Genomic DNA, 18512 nt, shown 5'->3' with positions numbered 1-18512 from the left:
GCGTTTCACAGCACAGTATGCGAAATCGCACTTCATCTGCTCCTCCTGTGGAAGAAAGAGAAAATGAGTATGGGGGAGTCATAGGAATGGCTCTTAAATTAAGTTAATATTAATCATTAATTTTAACTTAGAGAAGGTGTGATGCATAGAGAGTGAAACAGTAAAGGAGAACACGCTCCATGCATCTCGCCCGGCTGGTTACCATAGGCTTGGTCCTGGGATAATCCAAATGACCGAGATCATTGGATATAGTTTCCTAGGATTCCCATTATATTGGAACTCCATGGAAAGCCAAGGACAAGGTTGGGATCGAATTCATTCGGTTCCCAGATAAGAGCCAGAAGGTCTCATTAAGGGAAACTGCTTCTGGCAACCAGCCGTGCTAAGATGCACATAGCATGCTGGAAATAGAAGAATGCAAAGAGACAGCATGATCACTAATAGAGCAGTACTAGGTACTGATCTTAGAAGCAAAGCAGCTTATCTATTTGCCAGGTAGGGCTATCTTAGTCTTATGATAGCTACAGAGAGGGGGTGCAAGTATTCTTGACGCCTCCGGGGTATCCGGCAGCCGCCGGCACGCCGGAGCTCGCTCCAGCATAGATTCTGGCACTAGAACAGACAATTTGCAAAGTCAATTAGATACCAGGATGGCGGCCGCCGGCACAACGGCGGCACGCCGGCAGGGAGCGGCGGCTCCGGCAGCCGGAGGATGCCGGATTGGTGACTGGGGTAAGGATGGTACAGGTAGTATCGGGTTGCCGGCAGTATATGCCGGCACTCCGGAGATCGACCGGCAAGCGGACGATTAGATAGGAGTAGGAGAGCCGCCGGTAGTAGCCGGCGGCAGCCGGCAGTCCCTCGGTACACGGGGGGCTGGCGGCAAGGGTAGGGAAGTCACCAAGAGGCAGGTATTGCCGGCAGAAGAGGCGGCAAGAGACCGGCACCCGGATAGATAGAGAGACAGGGGGAGGGGGGGAAGGATGCAGGAAGTACCTTCAGGGTTCCAGACATCCCTCCCCCTCCCTGAGGGGGTGTACCCATGATAGAGACAGGCTCTATCATCCATAAGCAGGGGTCACTAGGGACCGGGAGCAGGTAGCCCAAGGGAGGACTAGGGGACACCCAAGAGGGGGGGGGGGGAGACTCCCTTATGCAGAGCTACACTAGGAACTAACCTTATAGGACACTATGAAGGTATATGTACCAGAGCGGACTGCACAAGGAAGCTCGGGTAGCCCTACTCTTCCACCCTAAGGAGGAGTTGTAGGACAGGGGACAGATGAGTATAAACTAACCTAAGCATAGGCTAGGCTATACAAGAGATAGGTGGGGAGGGAGAAGAGAGGGGTCTTCCCAGGAAGGGTTTCTGTACCAGAGCGGCCACAAAGGGAAGGGAGGACACTCCCTAACCTAAGATTAGGCTGATCGGCTAAAACGGTGCAAGAGTACAGTTTCAGCATGGAACAGAGAAACCTTCCTAACCCGACCTAGATCAAGGCTAAAAGTCCTGAACTAGGCAAGGAAGAAGACGTATCGCTATCGCAGGAAAGTCGTAGACTATCCTAGCTATAGAGGTAGGCTAGCCTAACCTCACTCTCAGACGCAATCCTAAAGGGGGTTCATTCCTTTAGGGAGGACTGAGAGGCGATATAATACTCTATTAGACAATAAATCCCTTTACTCAGAAAAGGGATCAAGGCTAATTAGAGGGAATGCCAAGGCAGGGGATGAAGGAAGCATATAGGGGTCCTAAGGTTAGGTTAGGCTAGTAAGAATCACTGACTAGCCTATCCCCTATATGGTCCCTGAAGGCGAAAACATTTGCATCACTAGTCAAAAGTATTGTAAAATAATAATGCCACTATCTTCATAACTTAGTCTAGGATCACTGATAAATCATGCATGAACACTTGTATAGGTTCCTGGCCTGGGGGCTATAGTAGCCGACTGGTATGAGGTCAATCGATGACCGATAAAAAGCGTCTAAACACGATATAAAAGTTCCTAGCTATGAAGACTAAATAAACTAATGTATTCGATTAGTATATAAGGCCGGAAGCGTTGTTGTGGCTAACTAAATAAGACATGCAAAACAACAACGACGCCATAAAATGGCGGGTCCGGTAGAGGCACAGCTCTGCCACAAAACATCAATTATTTCGCAAAATAATATTTACTTTACGGCCAGAGCTTAATTAAACAATACTGGAACCTTGTACTCAACTTTCCAGAAGAAGGCGAGGCTGAAGGTAACGACATAGCGAAGATGCAAAACGATAAAGTTCACACAAGGGAAAATCCGTCTCAGTAGGGCAGCTACTAAACAAAGGATAAAGACGCGCGTGACGTCATTAGAGCAATGGCGTCCGTTTGTTTACGTCTCGAGTATCAGTAGTAGCCACGAGTGAGATTAGCTGTGGAACGGCTCCCAGCTATTCTCAGCCCTTACACACCGAAGCGTTAACTCTGTTCGGGGTGGAGATAGCTATGTGGCACGACCAGACATGCGTGTCCCCTGTTGTATTACGATGTCTTAAAGGGAAACCTTTGAGATACTCGCTCCAGAAGTTAGAATTCTGTGATAACCTGTGGTTAAATTCTCTGGGAATATCTTAGTAGTCTTATACCCAAGGAAGCTACCAAACAGGAACCTTCCATCAGGACGCCATGGCTTGAGCCCAAAAATATATATATATATATATATATATATATATATATATATATATATATATATATATATATATATATATATATATATATATATATATATACACACACATATATATATATATATATATATATATATATATATATATATATATATATATATATATATATATATATATATATATATATATATATATACTGTGTATATATAAAGAGCAACATGGATATGAGAACAAACTAAAGTAGAGGATATTGTAACATGTAAGAAAAAGAAATGGACATGTACAGGACATATGAGAATGACAGATAATAGATGGACATTAAGAATAACAGAATGGGTAACTAGAGATGCAAAAGAAGCAGGGGAAGAAAGAGAAGACGATGGATTGACAAACTAAGACAGTTTGTGGGTGAGGATTGGCATAGAAAGACCATAAACAGACACAAGGAGAAAGACATGTCCGAGGCTTTGTTTTGCAGTGGACTTGTAACAGCTGATGATGATGATATAATATATACCGGTATATGTATGTATGTATGTATGTGTGTGTGTATATATATATATATATATATATATATATATATATATATATATATATATATATATATATATATATATATATATATATATATATATATATATATATATATATACACATATATATATATATATATATATATATATATATATATATATATATATATATATATATATATATATATATATATATATATATATATATATATATATATATATATATATGTCTGTATGTATATATATATATATATATATATATATATATATATATATATATATATATATATATATATATATATATATATATATATATATATAAATTAATTTATATGCTGGAATAGGAATAATAGTGTTAAAATTCATAATATTTGTTTATTATCATTACCAACGTTTCGGGAAACCTTCTATCCCATAATCGGGCTGATAAAATAGACAATGAATAGTATGCATATACGTATAATAATGGCGGATTTCCCCAATATCATCTATAGTATAAAAGTATATAGGTAAATATTCAACATAAACAAATAATCAAAACTGGTAAATATTTCAATAAAAAAAGGGCATCTAGCAGTGTTTTATGTATTGATGTTTATAATAAACAAGATATGGTTAAACACTGACGATAACCAAATTACCTGTAATGCTCGAGCTATTTAATGAACAGTTGAACAAGTAGTATAGGTAGTAATTTGCTATTAAGCTCTGGTTTGATTTTTCTTATACAATGAGACTGTAATTAACATGACTAGTTTGTCTATTGCTTTATGCACGACTCCAAAGTCTTGGTGTATAAAAAATATGGTCTAGTTTTTAGGAGTGACCTTTTAAGTGATGGTTTTGTTATAGTCCTGTGTGTATACAGTATATATAAATTTATTAGACATTATGTGTGACCAATAAACTGTATACCCAGAACTTTACCCACCAAAAAATTTTTGGTTTTACTAGAAAATCCTCTTTGCCAGGAAATTTACAGACGTCATTATTTGAGGCTCATTTACAATGTATTCCGTAATAGTAATAAATGTAATCGATAATTTTGCTACATCATCAAAATATTACAAAATTAACAATATTATAGGATAAAACTCTTAAAAGAGCAGCTATGAAATATTCTTATGTTCGTACAAATGACTTCTGTTAGATATATATCTGTACAAATACTATAAAATATTTCAAACTTAACAATACAAGGCACCCATCACCCTTCATACTTTAACAAATTAGGAATTAGAAGAGAAAAAAAAACTTCATATGATACTTGTTAGGGTAACCCAAACAGATCCAAGAGTACATTGAGTTTACTATTCAGGAAAAGAACATTTTCCTGTGGAAGCTGTTTTAACCAGTCTTGAGGGAGGTTTGAGTAACCAAGCAAAGCACCTAGGATCCCACCACTGACGCTGGCATGAACGCACACACCTTCCCCACCTCTCATTACGATATCCAGAATCTGAGATTTAAAGTCATAACCGTTCTTTTTCCTAAGAGCGTTCATTAAAAGGCTTATAGAAGTCAAAACATCATTACCACTAGTTTCTTCACTGATAGTGACGTCAAAAACTTTTAAGAAAATTTGCTCATCTTTTTCATTCAAGTGTTTCTTTGCAACTGTCTCCATGAGATTTTCAACAACCTTCATAAAAGCTGGACCATCACTCACTGTACTTCCCTGAAATGAGAAAAGCTATCAACAATAAGTTATCATTATGAATTTTGACCTTAATCATATTACAATGATTACACTTGTAAATTTCTTACCTTCCATCATAATCCTCTAAATGTTTTCCATTGACTGTGATACTGTAAAGTACTTCCTATTGTATGACATAAACTTCTTTATCGCCTTATTTATCAAAGCAATTGTTGGAAAGGCATAAAAATCCAGATACTATCTTTCTTGCAACATGGTATCTACTGCCCAAGCCAGAATATCCTGTAAAGGAAACCTAAAAAGCTCTCTATCTTTTGGATGAGAGAGGTAGTAAACATAGCTGTTTGGTTTTCCCTGTACACTCCCCAGATTGGTTCCAACTAGAGGATTCAGATTTAGACGAAGGAAAAATCTATTTCTATGCGAGGAACCCGTGTCACCCAGTGAAATGCTCCTTATAGCACCATTTCTAAGGCATAAATACTGCTAAATATACCAGAGAAAAAAAGATGCATGGAATACCAGGAATAAACCCAGCTCGCTCACTCTAATGAGTGTCGGTATAGTAACTGGGGCGTGTAAGAACCACGACCTAGGTCCCTCAACAGTTAGACCTCTCCTTCTTCAACATCCCCCGGAACTACGAGGTGCTGATCTACACCCGACTGCTGCCTTCTACTACGACTATCCTCCTCTCATCCCTCCCTTATTCTTCCTTAGACGTGTTTTCTTAGCTCTGTGTTTTTTTGTGTTTTTGAAGATGTCAACTTGTACATTACCTTTAGCAGCGAAGCAACCAGAAGGGCCAAAAACACGCAGGAAGCTCTTGCTATCGGGTTGGAGTGCGAAGCTTGGCAAATTCTCTCTGCATTCATCTCTACTTCATGTTCTTTGTAGAAATGCGGTATACCTGAAAGTAAACTTTATTCATAACATTTTCAATGCAAAATTATTTGGCCTTTGAATGCTACCAATGCATTGTAAAAAAAAGTTTTTATAATTTATATTGGAAATATTCATTTCAATGTTGTTCCTGTTCTTAAAATATTTTATTTTTCCATGTTTCCTTTCCTCACTTTGCTATTTTCCATGTTGGAGTCCCTGGGCTTATAGCATCTTGCTTTTCCAACTAGGATTGTAGCTTACCAAATAATAAAAATATTAACCCTTTTACCCCAAGGCTATTTGAAAATTTCCAACCCTTAACCCCCAGAGGGTTATTTTTTTCCCAGCAAATTTTGCAGTATATTTTTTTCAAATTGCTCTAACAGCCTTAATTTTTGTCATAGAGAGGTCAGGTTGGTCTCATTCTCTTGGAAAAGGCCTGGATTTTCTCAAAAAAATATAATAAATAAGAAAAAAAAATTTCTATAGCATTTTTTTGCAAGGACGTACCGGTACGTCCATGGGGGTAAAGGGATGGCTTTTGTGAAACGTACCTGTACGTCCTTTGGGGGTAAAAGGGTTAATAACAACAATCTGATTAATTTCCAAAGGTTTAATTTTGACTAAAAAATAAATAGAATACTTTAGTTAACTACTTGTGGAGATCCATTATTGATCCCTTGAACTATCAAACAGTAATTTCTATTCAGGAAATTAGTTTACCCTCCTTATCCGCAATCACCATCAGCGGATTCAAAACATACGGATGATCAGCTGATACTATAAAACAAAAGCATAGGCTAAACTTTATTTATACGCATTCGCCAAAGCATTTGGCAAAAATTTCTTAATCGGCACCATTGATCTTTAAATCAGCTCAACACCAAGTAAAATTAATCGCTTGATGCGTGCTCGTATTGACTATTCTCTTGTGCCATGCATCATGATACTGTACCCAACCTATACTGTTCTTTAGAAGTTTTATTCCAGCTGTTACCAAGTTGTGGAATGATCTTCCTAATCGGGTTGTTGAATCAGTAGAACTTCAAAAGTTCAAAGTTGGAGCAAATGCTTTTTAGTTGACCAGGCGGACATGAGTCTTTTTATTGTTTATATATGACATATCTGTTTTTGACGTTAATAGTTTATATATGACATATCTCTTTTGACATTACTTTTTTTAGAATGATTTATTGTTAATTTGTTCTCTTCAGTTATTTATTTCCTTATTTCCTTTCCTCACTGGGCTATTTTTCCCTATTGGAGCCCCTGGGCTTATAGCATCTTGCTTTTCCAATTAGGGTTGTAGCTTGGATAGTAATAATAATAATAATAATAATAAAGTCTTGTATCATGAGTGTCTGAGACAGTGCTATCCGTGTATTACAAACTACAGTATGTAAAGATTTTGAGGCTATGTGCGAGGCTTTCAAATCTTTGGAGCACAGTGTAAGTGTACGTTTAGAACCCTTACTGAAACACTTATTGGAGGGTTACTTATTTGTTCTAAAAGAAGTTACTTATCATTGAAAAAAAATTTAAATCTTGAGACTTACCTGCGTTAATCCACGTAGTGAAGCTAGTGAATACTATCTAAACAATACAACAATATGAGGAAACTAAGTACCTTGCCAAGTCACGATTCAGTAAGAATGAGGTTATATTAATGGAGGTCTTGGTGAGATAAAGCCAGTTCACCACTGATCCTCCCACCATACACTTTCTATGTATTCATCTTATCACAGGCATGGAAGAAAGACTAAACAACTCATAGGAGAAGGATTCTCGTAAGATTGTCAAATTTCTCCTTCTTGTAAAGAATAACTCACGAACCTCGCTGAAAGTTCATGAGATTGTCAAATTTCTCCTTCTTGTAAAGAATAACTCACGAACCTCGCTGAAAGTTCATGAGATTGTCAAATTTCTCCTTCTTGTAAAGAATAACTCACGAACCTCGCTTAAAGTTCATGAGATTGTCAAATTTCATACTTCTTGGAGATAGCACACGAACCTCCGGTAGGATTTACAAAAATTATTTTCAAATCTGGGTAGCAGTTGGCTCCTTTCTTTCATTTATAAGATAAGAAATGTAAACAAAAGATGATGAAAAATCAATGAAAAGATAAAAATGTAAAAAAAAAAACGACGGACATACCTAAGACTAGCGCTGAAGGAAGACACGAATTATCACAAGGATTAAGGTTGAATATTCCTCTGCCCATTTCATCTTTCACTTCCTTGTACACACTATTAGCAACAGTGTGGGGATTTGCTGAATATCCTTCTCTTGACAACACCTTTGAAAAACAATAGATTAAATAAGATTATTTTTAAAGTAATACAAAAACTATTAAAAGCTTAAAATCTATACATCACAAATAAAATCATATTAAATCAGAGATTGCCTAAGATATATATATATATTTTTTAATAATAAAAATTGTAAACACCTTTATTAACCCTTTTACCCCCAGGCTATTTGGAAATTTCCAACCCTTAACCCCCAGAGGGTTATTTTTTTCCCAGCACATTTTGCAGTATATTTTTTTTAAATTGCTCTAACAGCCTTAATTTTTGTCATAGAAAGGTCAGGTTGGTCTCATTCTCTTGGAAAATGCCTGAATTTTCTCAAAAAATTATCAAAAATATGAAGAAAAAAATTTTTATAGCATTTTTTTGCAAGGACGTACCGGTACGTCCATGGGGGTAAAGGGATGGCTTTTGTGAAACGTACCAGTACGTCCTTTGGGGGTAAAAGGGCTAAATGACTAATGACACTAGAATTCTTTTTTTATGGAACTACGTGGTAGGCAATTGGCTGACAGTACTCGAATCCAGCAAAAGTGCATCATCATTTACTTGATAATAATTAGAATTACATATATGCTGTGCAGTAATGATAATGTCAAAGAGGATAATTGGAGAAAAGTGTCTGCTGAAATAAAAATCCTCTGAAAGACAACTTACAAAAATATAGCAGAAGAGGTTTGAGGTGTGACACCAGGGAAGAAGTAATGAGAAAAGGAGAGCTATAGAGGCAGAATCAAGACGTGTAAAGAGGAAAGGAAGGCAAGAAAGCCTTCAAGATCTGGCACAGGACAAGCTGGTATAAGGAAATACAAAGGATCATGAAGTTGAATGAATGGAATCAACACAGATAACCCTTTTACCCCCAGGCTATTTGGAAATTTCCAACCCTTAACCCCAAGGGGGTTATTTTTTTCCCAGCACATTTTGCAGTATATATTATTTTTAAATTGCTCTAACAGCCTTAATTTTTGTCATAGAGAGGTCAGGTTGGTCTCACTCTCTTAGAAAATGCCTGAATTTTCTCAAAAAATTATCAAAAATATGAAAAAACAAAATTTTTATAGTATTTTTTTGCAAGGACTTACCGGTACGTCCATGGGGGTAAAGGGATGGCTTTTGTGAAACGTACCAGTACGTCCTTTGGGGGTAAAAGGGTTAAGGAAAAAATGAGAAAGTAATAAAGATAGAAAATAGAATGGAGAAAGATGGAAATAATACAAATGAGCTAAGGACAAGTACTGTACATGGGAAATTGACAGAAAATTTCAAAATTATAAAGAAAGCAAAGCTGAAATGATCGAGACAATTTTGGTAAATAACCTGAATGAAAAGATTGAATATGAACTGGAGAATGTTCGCAAAGTAAAGGGACCAAGCATCTGAAGAGGCAAAAGGAAAAGGAAAAAATCCCCAGTATCTTTAGGGATAGTAAATTATTTGCAAAAAGTACCTTGAGAACCAATCATATATAAGCTGACGAGAATTTATAAGAACATAGAGGGAGACATAGAAGGAACAAAACTGTAGGATAAGAAAATGGCAATAATGATACAGTATAAAGGAAAAAGTTATGACCCTTTAAAATGTAGAAATCATAGAGATTACCAAAGCATGGTATGAAAATAATGATAAGATGTGCAAAAGGAAAGACATAATTGCTTTTTGTAGATTGACAATAGTAAGTTTGCCTTCAAGTCAAATACAAGTACAACCTTCTTCATATAAGCCGACAGCAGATGTCCCGGTACAGGATCAAGATCCATGTAGCCATGTACCAACCATTGGTCTAACTGGGAAGCGAGCTCTAGTTCATCCACAACTCCTCCCCACCGCATCAGTGACTCTAACGTCAGCAGCTGTTAACGAGAAAGACACTAAGACTATAAACTACATAATTTAGCACAAAAATATTAATATGTTTGAGGAATCTCCTTAGAAAACAAAATATAGTCCTTTTTTATGTTTAGCTACAAACCTATTATTTTACTTGTTCATATCACTTATGTAATGGTTAGCAGAGAGATAGTTATCACAAAAAGAAGAAAGTATAGTAATCACTTCTGCGAGTTTAAATTCTGCTACTAATGTAGTTCTTACTCATGAGTTATTACCAGTCATTCTTGGGCCTTGCAAGCTTAAAACGAATGTATAAATCAAATTTGCTTTCTAATCATCAAAACTACTTAAATTCTAATAATAAATATCAGTGCAAAAGTAAAGAAGTTACAGCAACCATCAATAGAAAGAATCCAGTATAAATTGAATCGCTTACATTCCTACTCAAAATATTTCTATAAATAATTTTCATATTAAACATAACTACAATAAACTTGAAAGCACAGACATACAGTAATTAGAGAATTCATTTTTATAAAGTTAGCATAATTTTTTTTGAGAAGAAATATCATGATCACAATACAGTGGTCCCTCGGTTATCGCGGTTAATGGGGACCGAGACCACCCGCGAAAACTGAAAATCCGCGAAGTAGCGGCGCCTCTTCAAAAATTCTTAAAAAAACGTATATATACCCCCCCTGTATACAGTACACCATATAGAATACGGGTAGAGAGAGAGAGTGAAATTCATGTTATAACAAAAAAAAAAAAAAAAAACTGTAAAACATGTTGTCTGTTTACAATAACAATTGAGGGTCTAGAACACTGTTCTACCGAACAATTTACTTGCGAACAACCAATTATCGTTATCAGCTTTCAAAAACAAGCAAACACTACAACTAGCTAACATAATTAGTCCGTCGTTTTGCGCAACAAATTAACATTTATAAAATCTATTTCTGGGGGTTTAAGATTACAGTAATACATAAATAAAATTGTACCATACCATATAGAAAATGGGTGTAGAGAGAGAGAGAGAGAGAGAGAGAGAGAGAGAGAGAGAGAGAGAGAGAGAGAGAGAGAGAGATTCATGTTAAACAATCAAACAATCAAACAATAAAACAACATTTAACTTACCTCTTATAATAAATTCTTCTAAGCGTAGTTGATGAAAAGACCTGTGCAGTACAATGAGGTGATAACGATGAATGACTGCACAGGGGCATGAAGAGCTTTACTGCTCCTCGGATGACGCCGCAGACGATGCAGGAGAAGCTGCAGGAGGCGGCTTAGTGGCTGCAGGAGGTGTCGTAATGGATGCAGGAGGTGGCGTAGTGGCTAAAGGAGGTGGCGTAGTGGCTATAGGAGGTGGCGTAAGGGATGCAGGAGGCGGTGTAGCGGCTGCAGGAGGATCTTCTTCTGGTATTTTGCGCATAAGAAACATCGTTATTGGTAGTTGTGAACGTTGTCTTTTTTTGTCGATGAAGATGCGCCTATAAACAGCCATGACGTCATCAATACGATTGCTGAATTCGACGGCTCTACCCATGTTGTCATCCATTTCTTTGGCCCTTTTTTGGAGGTCTTTGGCAACATTGAAGAGGTCCTGTAAATTATGCAATGTAAGGCCACCTTCTTCAGCTTCGTTACCTTCGTCACTAGCTGACTCGTCTTCCTCCTCACTCGCCGATTTGGTCATTTCCTGTAGGTCCTCCTCTGTCAGTGGGTTTGAGTGGCAGTCGATGAGATTGTTAATTTCATCAGCCGTCATATCCGAGAAGCCTTCAGTCTGCACCAACCGAGCCAGCCTGACAGCCTTATCAACGGCAGAGTGATGGATTTCGTTAGGCGTGAAACCCTCATAGTCATGAGTGATTTTGTTTGGCCACAATTTCTTCCAGCTGGAGATGAGTGTCTGTTCTTTTATGTCCTTTGGGGCATTCTGAATATTAGCCAGACACGTAGCTATGTTGTAGTCCTTCCAATAAGCTTTGATGCTGAAGGTCTCGTCGGTCTCTTCAATGGAGGAGATGAGACCCTCCATTGTTGACTTAGTGTAGAGGGCTTTGAAGGCCCTAATAACCCCCTGATCCATGGGCTGTATAAGGGAAGTGGTGTTGGGGGGAAGGAACTCCACCTGTACCCCTTCATAATGCAAATTAGTTGCATGACCTCCTGCACAGTCCATGAAGAGAACCACTTTAAAAGGCAGGCCCTTTTCAGCCAGGTAAAGCTTTACCTGTGGTATGAAAGAGTTAAGGAACCAATCAAGTGTGAGGGCCTTGGTGATCCATGCCTTTTTATTGGCCATCCAGTACACTGGCAGTAAGGCTTTGTTCTTGTTTTTCAATGCTCGAGGATTCTGTGACTTGTAGATAAGGCCGGGCTTCAGCATGAATCCTGCAGCATTGCCACACATGAGCAGAGTCACTCGATCCTTGTGAGCTTTGAAACCTGTCTTTTTAAGTTCGTCCTTGAAAAGAAATGTTCGGGACGGCATCCTCTTCCAGAAGAGGCCTGTTTCATCCATATTAAAGACTTGCTCCGGGACATAGCCATTTTCTTCTATTATTTCCGGAAACACATCCTCAACATAATGCCTCGCTGCTGCTTCGTCTGCAGAGGCTGCCTCTCCATACAACGACACACTCTGAAGTCCGAATCGCCTCTTAAACTTATCAAACCAGCCCTTGCTGGCAACGAAAGTCGTACATGGTCGTCGTGGGCTAGTCTGGCTTGAGTTACCAGGCAGAGGATCATCTTCGTCGCCGTCGTCTTCTTCCTCATCTTGAACGTTGTCGTCGTCACCACCCTCAGGCACCATAGCATCAAACAAAGTTTTAGCCTTACTTCGGATCATGTTTGTATCCAGGGTGATTTTCTTCTCCCTACAATCATGGATCCAAATAGCCAGTGCATTTTCCATTCGCACCATGGTCTTATTCTGGGTGTTTACAACCCTTTTGGCATCTTTCGTGAAAGATATTGCAGCAGTTTTGCGGATGTTCTTCTCTTCCTTCTTTATGTACCGTACCGTGGATTCATTAAGGCCATATTGTCGGGCTACGCTCGCGTAGCTATTTCCCGCTTTCAACTCGTCCAATAAACTCACTTTTTCGTTAATTGTTAACATCTTTCGCTTTTTCTTCAGTTCACTAGATGCACCAAGGGATAAAGAGCGTTTGGGAGGCATCACGAAGGGCTTCACAAAACTTTTACACTTAAAAAATCACCGCGAGACAAAGACTAACTAACCGCGATCTATGGCGAGAAGCGTATACGAGAAAAGCGTGGAGCGATGGGCATCGGGAGAAGCTTGGGCTAGTGAATGGGCCAATGGGGAGTCGAGTTCTCAGCGAGTGCTGGCCAATCAGCTTGCGTTTATGCCCGTGATGCTTAGCGTATACGTGCATTTCTTTTTGTTTTAAAATTTTGTAAAATGATGCAATTACTAATTCTAATTGAATATTTTGTTTTCAAAATTTGTAAAATATGATATTTTAATTATGAAATAAATTTTTGAATATACTTACCCGGTGAATATATAGCTGCAACTCTGTTGCTCGACAGACAAAAAACTGTACAAAAAAACTCGCTAGCGATCGCCACACAGGTTGCGGGTGTGCTCACCAGCGCCAACTGTCGGCCAGATACCAAACTCTATGTAAACAAAGACTCAATTTTCTCCTCATCCCACTGCGTCTCTATTGGGGAGGAAGGGAGGGTCGTTTAATTTATATTCACCGGGTAAGTATATTCAAAAATTTATTTTATAATTAAAATACCATTTTTAAATATTTAACTTAGCCGGTGAATATATAGCTGATTCACACCCAGGGTGGTGGGTAGAGACCAGTTAAATATGTTTACATCTTATGAGCTAAGAGTTTTTATTTCATTTTAGAAGTTATCAAAATAACAAAAACAAAATAAATAGGTACCTGGTAAGGAAGTCGACTTAGACGATTACTCTGCCTTATAAGTACGTCTTCCTTACGGAGCCTCGCGATCCTCTTAGGATGGTGACAGACCCCTAGGAGCTGAAGTATCAAGGGCTGCAACCCATATAATAGGACCTCCTCAAACCCCTAATCTGGGCGCTCTCAAGAAATGACTTTGACCACCCGCCAAATCAACCAGGATGCGAAAGGCTTCTTAGCCTTCCGGACAACCCATAAAAAACAACATTTCAAGAGACAGATTAAAAGGATATGGAATTAGGGAATTGTAGTGGTTGAGCCCTCACCCACTACTGCACTCGCTGCTACGAATGGTCCCAGTGTGTAGCAGTTCTCGTAAAGAGACTGGACATCTTTCAAGTAAAATGACGCGAACACTGACTTGCTTCTCCAATAGGTTGCGTCCATTATACTTTGCAGATATATATTTTGCTTAAAGGCCACGGAAGTTGTTACAGCTCTAACTTCGTGCGTCTTCACCTTAAGCAAAGTTCGGTCTTCCTCACTCAGATGTGAATGAGCTTCTCGTAATAACAATCTGATAAAGTCTGACCAAGCATTCTTTGACATAGGCAAGGATGGTTTCTTAACTGAACACCATAAAGCTTCAGATTGGCCTCGTAAAGGTTTAGTACGCTTTAAATAGAACTTAAGAGCTCTAACAGGGCATAAGACTCTTTCTAGTTCATTGCCTACGATCTCCGATAAGCTGGGAATATCGAAAGATTTAGGCCAAGGCCGAGAAGGCCGCTCATTTTTGGCTAGAAAACCAAGTTGCAGCGAACAAGTGGCTTTTTCCCGACGAAAATCCGATGTTCTTGCTGAAGGCATGAATCTCACTGACTCTTTTAGCCGAGGCTAAGCATACCAGGAAAAGAGTCTTAAGAGTGAGATCTTTCAGGGAGGCTGATTGTAACGGCTCAAACCTGTCTGACATGAGGAATCTTAGTACCACGTCTAAATTCCATCCAGGGGTAGCCAAACGACGCTCCTTGGTGGTCTCAAAAGACTTAAGGAGGTCTTGCAGATCTCTATGTTGGAAAGATCTAAGCCTCTATGCCGGAAGACCGATGCCAACATGCTTCTGTAGCCCTTGATAGTGGGAGCTGAAAGGGATCGTCCTTTTCTCAGGTATAAGAGAAAATCAGCTATTTGAGCTACAGAGGTACTGGTCGAGGATACAGAAACTGACTTGCACCAGTCTCGGAAGACTTCCCACTTCGATTGGTAGACTCAAATGGAAGACGCTCTCCTTGCTCTAGCAATCGCACTGGCTGCCTCCTTCGAAAAGCCTCTAGCTCTCGAGAGTCTTTCGATAGTCTGAAGGCAGTCAGACGAAGAGCGTGGAGGCTTTGGAGTACCTTCTTTACGTGTGGCTGACGTAGAAGGTCTACCCTTAGAGGAAGACTTCTGGGAACGTCTACTAACCATCGAAGTATCTCGGTGAACCATTCTCTCGCGGGCCAGAGGGAAGCAACTAACGTCAACCTTGTCCCTTCGTGAGAGGCGAACTTCTGCAGTACCTTGTTGACAATATTGAACGGTGGGAATGCGTAGAGATCCAGATGTGACCAATCTAGGAGGAAAGCATCTATATGTATTGCTGCTGGGTCCGGGACTGGAGAGCAATAGATTGGAAGCCTCTTGGTCAGCGAGGTTGCAAAGAGATCTATGGATGGTGTATCCCAAGTGGCCCAAAGTCTCTCGCACACATCCTTGTGGAGGGTCCATTCGGTTGGAATTTCTTCCCCTTTCCGACTGAGACAATCTGCTATGACGTTCAAGTCGCCTTGGATGAACCTCGTTACTAGGGAGATGTCTTGACCTTTTGACCAGAAGAGCAGGTCCCTTGCGATCTCGTACAACGTCAGTGAGTGGGTACCTCCTTGTTTGGAGATGTACGCCAAGGCCGTGGTGTTGTCCGAGTTTACTTCCACCACTTTGCCTCGAAGGAGATACTCGAAGCTTTTCAAGGCCAGATGAACTGCCAACAGCTCCTTGCAGTTGATATGTATGCTCCTCTGACTCGAGTTCCACAGACCTGAGCATTCCCGACCGTCCAGTGTCGCGCCCCAGCCCAAGTCCGATGCGTCCGAGAAGAGAACGTGGTGGGGAGTCTGAACAGCCAGGGGAAGACCCTCTCTTAGGTTGATATTGTCCTTCCACCAAGTCAGACAAGACTTTATCTTTCCGGAAATCGGGATCGAGACCGCTTCTAGCGTCTTGTCCTTTTTCCAGTGAAAAGCCAGATGGTATTGAAGAGGACGGAGGTGTAGTCTTCCTAGTGATACAAACTGTTCCAGGGATAACAGCGTCCCCACCAGACTCATCCACAGCCTGACTGAACAGCGTTCCTTCTTCAGCATCTTCTGGATGGATAGCAGTGCTTGATCTATTCTGGGGGCTGATCGTCTTGTTGTTCAGCAACGTCCTCATCCGAAAACTGATGAGGAAACGGCAACGGAGTGGGTAACGTCTGGCTCGCTGAGTCCGGTCGCACTGGTGCATGCGTGACGGAGCCGGACGTAACGTCATGGAATTGCTGCAGAGTCTGTGAACTGTCAACAACCATGGGTGCGCGAGGAAGCACAGCGTCCACCCGAGACTGTCTAGACCGTCTGGGTTGTGCAGTCAACACCATACCGGGTTGCTGAGGTTGACGCACCGCGTCAAAACAAGTCACCTCTGCTGGTTGTTGAACGTCCTGAACGTCAACAACCACCTCCGAGCGTCGCTTAACGTCAACGTGCGGCTGGCAACCCACACTGGGTCGCATCGGTGGAGGAACCACCTCAACTGGTAGACGCGAGAAGGTTACCTCAGCGTCAACAGGACTCACAACCGACCGGTTGGAAGGTTGTTGGCCAGAAGGTTCAGCAGCAACCTTCTCCGCATTAAAGTCCTCTATCAAGGACGCAAGCTTGGACTGCATGTCTTGCAGCAAAGCCCATTTAGGGTCTACGGGAGCAGGTGCGGCAACAGACGGGGTTAGCGACTGAGGCGGTACTGCTTTCCATCCCTGAAAGCCTTGTTTATGCATGACATAATTGTACAGCAAAACTTCAAAGGCTCGAAAACAGCTGTGAAGTTGACCTGTAAAAAACTTGGAGCGTCTCCTGGCCAGGCGCCAGGGAGAGTCTACGAGATTTGAGAAGTCTATCTGGGCAGAGGCATGAACTCCCAAACCGAGCACTTCTCTCGTGTCACAACAGACTCTCGCTCTATAAGCCAGTTTAAAAGAAGGGAAAGCAAAGGCTGTATCCCCCAACCTCCTCCTGGTGATAACCCAGTCGCCTAGCAAACGTAAAGCTCTCTAGGAGAGTGAGAGAGCACTAGCTTATAAACAACGGCTTCGAAGTAGCTAGGCCTAGTGTAAGCTCTGACGTTTAGGCAAACGAGGAGCAGCAGTTACAAAAAGATCCGGACAAAGATTCTTAAAAAAAATCATCATGATTTAATTAAAGTCCATAGAGGGCTAAGCAGCTTTAGGCTCCTCTCCGTCTGACAGAGTCCTCAAGGGAATATCAGTAGGAGGGGGAACAGCAACTTCCTCATCTACAGGAACCTTGTCCGATAAAAGCTGAGTCTCAAGCAAGGGAGAGACCTACCGTGGTGGCAATGCTTTACAAGCAGAGTCCACACGCACTGGTGCATTAGTAGCGGACCAGGACGCAACGTCATGTAACTGCTTGACAGTCTGTGAACTGTCAACAACTGAACTGTCAACAACAACAGGTGCGTGAGGACGCACAGCGTCCACTCGAGACTGCTTTGACTGCCTAGACTGAGCAGTCAAAACAACTCTAGAATGCGGAGGTTGACGCACAGCGTCAAAACAAGTCAACTCCGATTGTTAGCGAACGTCCTGAACGTCAACAGGAGCATCAGCAAGTGGCCTAACGTCCAAATGTGGCTGAAAATCCACATGAGACCGCATCGAGTGTGGTTCTAAACAACCTGACTGACGTGACTTAGCTACGCCAACGTCAACAGGAAGCACAAAGGAACGTTAGGTTGGCTGAAAGCCAGGATATCGATGAGATAAACGGCTAGACTCAACGGACTAATCGGCAGAATAGTCTTCCATAAGGGAGGCAAGCATATTCTGCATGTCTTGCCGTACAACCCATTAAGGATCAACGGAAATGGTTGTGGTAAAAGACGAGGGTAACGTCTGTGACCGCAACACTTTGCCAACAAAAAGGACTCTCGGAGTCTGTGTTACGCTTTTGTTAGGCGGCGAGCAGTTTTCCGATGACTGCATAGGGTCAGAGCTGTCCTAATGGTTGCAACCAGGACGCTGGACCTGTCCTGAAAGGACTGACTTTCACTTAAGGGCTTCGAAACCTTGTTACAGGTTTCTTATGCGAAAAGTCTTCGGATGACGAGGAGAAAAAACGTCTCTCTCGCCTTATGGTAGGGGAGATCTTGGTAAGATACACCCGATACCATAGAGGGAAACGTCTGTTCGTTGATCAAGGCCTCTCGAACCCATAAGTCGTTCGACATTACTTCTCCCCTGGGATTGGGAGCTTGCAAGAGGTCCCGGACTAGGTGAACGACAGGCACGAACAGACGAACCCTCGGACGCAACACTGTAACACTTTGCGCAATATCACTTTATCACTTCGATTTTCTGTTTTGCACTTATTTCACT

The 18512-nt window shown here is 40.8% G+C and overlaps 1 protein-coding gene across 1 annotated transcript in view; it reads right to left on the bottom strand.

Moving 5' to 3' along the window:
• Window positions 1–3565: 3565 nt before the first annotated feature.
• Window positions 3566–18512, bottom strand: part of LOC137655601 (uncharacterized) — a 33650-nt gene continuing 18703 nt past the window's right edge. The window contains exons 8-11 of the mRNA XM_068389501.1: window positions 9773–9916; window positions 7906–8047; window positions 5645–5775; window positions 3566–4883 (exon numbers count right to left, since the gene is read on the bottom strand). Of these exons, the coding sequence (XP_068245602.1) occupies window positions 4476–4883; window positions 5645–5775; window positions 7906–8047; window positions 9773–9916 (825 nt within the window). The 3' untranslated portion in view covers window positions 3566–4475. The remainder of the gene's footprint in view (window positions 4884–5644; window positions 5776–7905; window positions 8048–9772; window positions 9917–18512) is intronic.

This window comes from Palaemon carinicauda, chromosome 16 (genome assembly GCF_036898095.1).
Source record: "Palaemon carinicauda isolate YSFRI2023 chromosome 16, ASM3689809v2, whole genome shotgun sequence".
Classification (NCBI taxonomy): domain Eukaryota; kingdom Metazoa; phylum Arthropoda; class Malacostraca; order Decapoda; family Palaemonidae; genus Palaemon; species Palaemon carinicauda.
This window is presented reverse-complemented; position numbering and strand designations above follow the sequence as displayed.